Source organism: Pristis pectinata, chromosome 14 (genome assembly GCF_009764475.1).
Source record: "Pristis pectinata isolate sPriPec2 chromosome 14, sPriPec2.1.pri, whole genome shotgun sequence".
NCBI classification, from domain to species: domain Eukaryota; kingdom Metazoa; phylum Chordata; class Chondrichthyes; order Rhinopristiformes; family Pristidae; genus Pristis; species Pristis pectinata.
Window position 1 is genome coordinate 27,190,628 of NC_067418.1, and position 6,000 is coordinate 27,196,627.

General features: G+C 44.5%; 1 protein-coding gene across 5 annotated transcripts in view; it reads right to left on the reverse strand.

The window, feature by feature from the left end:
- znf143a (zinc finger protein 143a) overlaps positions 1–5,229 on the reverse strand; it is a 49,670-nt gene extending 44,441 nt beyond the window's left edge. Inside the window, exon 1 of one of the 5 annotated variants that reach the window (XM_052029605.1) lies at positions 5,124–5,229. In XM_052029605.1, coding sequence (XP_051885565.1) covers positions 5,124–5,160 — 37 coding nt within the window. In that variant the 5' untranslated portion in view covers positions 5,161–5,229. Of the gene's footprint in view, positions 1–4,196; positions 4,336–4,698; positions 5,085–5,123 lie in introns of those variants that run through there. The other 4 variants (XM_052029607.1, XM_052029609.1, XM_052029608.1 and 1 more) reach the window with 4 other exon arrangements.
- Between the last annotated feature and the right edge of the window lie 771 nt (positions 5,230–6,000).

The following is a 6,000-nucleotide window of genomic DNA, read 5'->3' on the forward strand; positions in this document are numbered from 1 at the left end:
TCGATAATTTAACATGTGACTTTCATTTATACATGGTTAATAATTGCCCTTAACCATATTAATGTCAGATTGAACTGGAACTTCATATCCTTAATGGAAAGCTCCTGGTGCCCCTGTCACGTATTTTCCCCAAAAAGAAACAAACAATTCTCCACAAAATTAGTATATTTAATAATGTTGTTTATATCCAAGCCAAAAATAGAACTTCAAAAAAAAACCTGAAAGTCAAGCCATGATTAGCTGAACTGTATGGACCAGGGAGATGTGTTTGGTGAAATGATTTCCCCCCCAAAGGTGACCTATGTGAGGTGCTACAGACTTCTCACTACATTCCTCCAACAAGGAGAAAGGAAAATAAATCAAGATTTAACTGACATCTTTAAACTTGAAGTCCAAAATCTCACAAGAACAATGCCATGGAATCATATTCCAGCAATCTGTCAACTGCCTGTGAAGAAAATTATTGGAACATCCTGGGAAAATTGAAAGCTGAGACTCATCTGGTGACAGGCACCTTTACTTGTGTCTTGCAGTTTGCAACTCCACAAGGGAGCTCATTAATCCACAAGATATTTACTGAGCAGTTAATGATGGAAAGGACACCAAATTCACATGGAGCCATAGAAAACTACAACTTGGACTCCAGTTTGTCAGTTTCTTACCAGATGAGCAAGATGTTTCAACAGTGAGCTTACCACCTTAGTTAAATGAACCTCACGTTACACATTATCATATCGGTGGGAAGAAAGTATAATCCCATTCCCTCCAAATTCAGTGCCCAGATGTGTTACAGAAAATTCATCTGTTTTGTATTTGGCTTTCAAGGTTAAGCATTGCTTTTTGTGCAGAGCAATGTAACCCAATAGCAAGTATTTGAAAAATATTAGAGTGCTGCATTCTTAACTGTACGTTGTGAAGACACAGTGGGTGGGAGGCAATTATGATCAAATTGAAGGTGTTTGTAAACATCAGCTAGCATTTGATTTGTATGGCGTAATAATATTTTATAACAGCTCTATTTTAGCATTAAAGTCATTGTAAATTAAATTCTTCCATATGGGGATACCCGCAATTACTGATACACCCAATCTTAGGTACCACATCCTCCCGTGCAGGACAAATGTCAGCTATTTTTCTTTGATGAGTCAGAGCTAAAATGCAGGGAGTCCCAACACTATACTTTGAAGTCTCAAACCAAGCTGGCAAAGAACCCACACAAGTAATTTGTTTCCCAAAAAAAGTACATGCTCTTTCAGTAAATGCCAAAATCAAGAGTTCAAGCAAAGATTGAGCTGAGAGATCTTGTATCTGTGCAATGACGTGCAAAAGTTTAAAAATTGTAGATGCTTTAAACCTGAAATAAAAACAGAAAATGCTAGAAACACTCAGCAAGACAGGTGGTGAGACCGCAGTTGGAATACTGTGTGCAGTTCTGGTCACCTGGGTACAAGGTGCAGAACAGATTCATGCCGATGTTACCAGGACTGAGTGGCTTGAGCTACAAGGAGAGGCTGGATAAGCTGGGACATTTTTCCCCTGGAGCATAGGAGGCGGAGGGGTGACCTTATACAGTGGCATGCAAAAGTTTGGGCACCCCTGGTCAAAATTTCTGTTACCATGAATAGCTAAGCAAGTAAAAGATGACCCGATTTCCAAAAGGCATAAAGTTAAAGATGACACATTTCTTTAATATTTTAAGCAAGATCACTTTTTTATTTCCATCTTTTACAGTTTCAAAATAACAACAAAGGGGCCCGAAGCAAATGTTTAGGCACCCTGCATGGTCAGTACTTAGTAACACCCCCTTTGGCAAGTAGCACAGCTTGTAAGTGCTTTCTGTAGCCAGCTAAGTGTCCTTCAATTCTTGTTTGGGAGATTTTCACCTATTCTTCCTTGCAAAAGGCTTCTAGTTCTGTGAGATTCTTGGGCCGTCTTGCACGCACTGCTCTTCTGAGGTCTATCCACAGATTTTCGATGATGTTTAGGTCAGGGGACTGTGAGGGCCATGACAAAACCTTCAAGCTTGTGCCTCTTGAGGTAGTCCATTGTGGATTTTAAGGTGTGGTTAGGATCGTTATCCTGTTGTAGAAGCCATCCTCTTTTCACCCTCAGCTTTTGTTTTCTACAGACGTTGTGATGTTTGCTTCCAGAATTTGCTGGTATTTAATTGAATTCATTCTTCCCTCTACCAGTGAAATGTTACCCGTGCCACTGGCTGCAACACAAGCCCAAGGCATGATGGATCCACCCCTGTGCTTAACAGTTGGAGAGGTGTTCTTTTCATGAAATTCTGCACCCTTTTTTCTCCAAACATAGCTTTGCTCATTGCGGCCAAGAAGTTCTATTTTAACTTCATCAGTCCACAGGACTGGTTTCCAAAATGCATCAGGCTTATTTAGATGTTCCTTTGCAAACTTCTGATGCTGAACTTTGTGGTGAGGACACAGGAAAGTTTGGAGAAAAAAGGGTGCAGAATTTCATGAAAAGAACACCTCTCCAACTGTTAAGCACGGGGGTGGATCCATCATGCTTTGGGCTTGTGTTGCAGCCACTGGCACAGGGAACATTTCACTGGTAGAAGGAAGAATGAATTCAATTAAATACCAGCAAATTCTGGAAGCAAATATCACACCGTCTGTAAAAGAGCTGAAGATGAAAAGAGGATGGCTTCTACAACAGGAGAACGATCCTAACCACACCGCGAAATCCACAATAGACTACCTCAAGAGGCACAAGCTGAAGGTTTTGCCATGGCCCTCAGTTCCCTGACCTAAACATCATCAAAAATCTGTGGATAGACCTCAGAAGAGCAGTGCGTGCAAGACGACTCAAGAATCTCACAGAACTAGAAGCCTTTTGCAAGGAAGAATGGGCGAAAATCTCCCAAACAAGAATTGAAAGACTCTTAGCTGGCTACAGAAAGCATTTACAAGCTGTTATACTTGCCAAAGGGGGTGTTACTAAGTACTGACCATGCAGGGTGCCTAAACATTTGCTTCGGGCCCCTTTCCTTTGTTGTTATTTTGAAACTGTAAAAGATGGAAATAAAAAAGTAATCTTGCTTAAAATATTAAAGAAATGTGTCACCTTTAACTTTACGCCTTTTGGAAATCAGGTCATCTTTTACTTGCTTAGCTATTCACAGTAACAGAAATTTTGACCGGGGTGCCCAAACTTTTGCATGCCACTGTATAGGTTTATAAAATCATAAGGGCATAGATAAGGTGAATGGTCATAATCTCCTCCCCCACCAAAGAGTAGGGGAGTCCTTTTGTTAAAATTAGAGGGCATAGGTCTAAGGTGAGAGGGAAAAGACTTAAAAGGGATCCGAGGAACAACTTTCTCCACACAGACTTTGGTGGGTATGTGGAACGAGCTGCCAGAAGTGGTAGAGAGACAGATAAAATTACAATGTTTAAAAAGCATTTAGAAAAATACATGGATATGGGCCAAATGCAGGGAAATGGGATTAGCTCAAGGCAATAACTTGGTCAGCATAAACAAGTTGCGCTGAAGGGTCTGATTCTGTGTTGTATATCTTTTTGAACAGTATTTAACCTTTCCATAGATGGTGCCTGACCTGCTGTGTTTTTCCAGCATTTTTGTTTTTTTATAACCACAGAATTTCAACCAGGTTAACCTAAATAACCTATCAAGTTCAAGTACTACTAATTTGCTGTTGTTTGCTTAACCATTGAGCAATAACAGTTATACAAAGGAAAACCTTTTCATCCAAAGACAAAATATTCTGCTTTAAACGCTATTTCACCAACAAAAAGAATTAAACCTGAAATCGAATTTAAAAATTGCCTTGCAGATTCTAGGAAATTCATTAAAGTTGGAGATATTGGTCAAAAGTTCTGCAAAAGTTACCAGGTCTTTGGATTGTGATACAATATTATGAAAACTGCATAATTAAAAAAACAAGGCAACAGTGTTATGCCCCCTTAATCAGTATCCATATGGGGGCCTAATATTAATATTAAGAAGTGTTTTTTTTTTACACACCTTTTATAGGTATTGTAAACCTCCAACGTATAATGAGGACTTAAAGCACGTGCTAAAGTAGCACAAGGCTAGGTTACCAGTTCTTTTTAATCCTTTTGTTTTGAATATGTACAAGTACAGTGCAGATCTTCTTGTTCTACAAGTCAGCGTAACTTTCATCTTGAAGTCCCTAAACCTGCATGACTCACCTTATTGTTACCTTATACCTCAAAAGGAGTCTACCGTGGTAATTGTTTATAAGTGCATATTTGTTCTGGAATTCGCTTTATTTATAAACGTAGACCAGGAAACAGTTGCTGCACAGAAATCTGGGAAATCCACTGCGACGAAATATCAATCGTGAAGGCGATATTAAGTAATTATTAACCTAACGAGTAGTTCAGATTGTCAAGTGCACGTAAAACAAAGTGATACCAATATAATTCTGGCAGTGGAAGAACCGTCAATCTCTCGCCGTGGAGGTTTGAAGTTAGCATACCGTTAATGACAACTTCACGTTGGGAATATACAATTAAAGGATCTGCTGATCAGACAAGATTTCAATACAACTTTATGGAAATGCCAAAAGCACAGGACCGACAATGGAGATACCAAGTAAAACAAAAATCGGTGACCAAAACTGTTGCACAGTAAACATCTGGAAGTAAAACAGAAACGACTGAGCCTCCGCCAGTGCAGCTGCTGACAGACCTGGCGCACACTATCGGCAGGTGAATGCTTTTTTATTTCAGCGCGGGCAGTTCTGCAAGGCGAGGGCCGCTTCATTTCGATCCACGAAGTTACCGATCACAAAAGCCATCTCCCGGGGTGCTGGCGGCCGTCTGTGGCCGGGAGCAGCCGGCGGTGCCCGGGGCGGAGGGGGGGGGGTGGGGGTGGTGGGTGAGGTGTGAGGCGAGGCAGCCCCCGCGGCCGCCGCTTTACGTGGGGAACAGGTTGGAAAGTGCACCGAGCACCAGAGGCAGAGGCGACGGACCCTTCATCGTCCCAGCTGGAGGAACGCACTGGCGGAGCGGCCCTGCGGCTCCCTCACACCTCTCCCCCGGCTCCCTCACAACCCAGACCTCGGCCGGCCCGGGATAAAGAAATAGGGCACACTGGGTAAAAAAATTACTAACCTCTTTTTTTCCAACAATTCCTCCCTCCGACCACCATGCACCAGGAGCGGAAACACACTGCCGTTCCGCGCCCGCCCCGCACCCTGAATCGCGCATCGGCCCTCGGCGCCCGCCTCCCTCCGCCACTCCCATTGGTTGCCGCCCTCCGATGGGCCGCGACGCCCAACCGCCTCCCCCCCCCCCCGCTTCCCATTCGACCGAGGGCGCCGGCCGCCCGTCCCTCAGGTCGCGCCTTTCATTGGTCGTTACCGCACGTCACTCACGGACGCGTCATGCATGGTTAATCCGGCCCGCCTCCCCCCCCTCCCTTCCCGGGCTTGGTGCAGGAAGCGACGGCTTCACCGTTCACAGTTACTCATGTTCCCGGGTGCCGTCAGACGCCATTTTTAAAAAAATATAGGCTGCGACAAGATGAATTTAGTTCATAATCGCTGCCCAAAAACCCCCGGAATGCGCTTTTACGGCGTTGGGCAAATTAAAGCGAAGGGAAGCAGCGTCGCAGGTCCGATCCCTCGGCGGTTTGGCGGGGCGCGAGAGCCCGGCCGCTGCTTCTGACGTCAGCGACCCTGTCGGCGCTGCACGTGAGCGGGCGGGTGTCCTGCTGGCGACAGCGCCCTCGTGCGGCTGCTGCGCCGCCGGCGCTGCTTCACCAGGTTTGCTGCCGGGAATGGCTGGTGGGGCAGGTGGGGATGTTCGGAAAGCGATGGGGGGAATGGCCTCTTTCTCAGTCTTTGAAAATGTGAGAAGTAATAAGGCACAAACTGCACATCTGTATGCACACACGTACACGAATTATAAGACATAGGAGCAGAACTGGGCCATTCGGCCCATCGAGTCTGCTCCACCATTGGAGCACGGCTGATTTATTTTTCCCTCT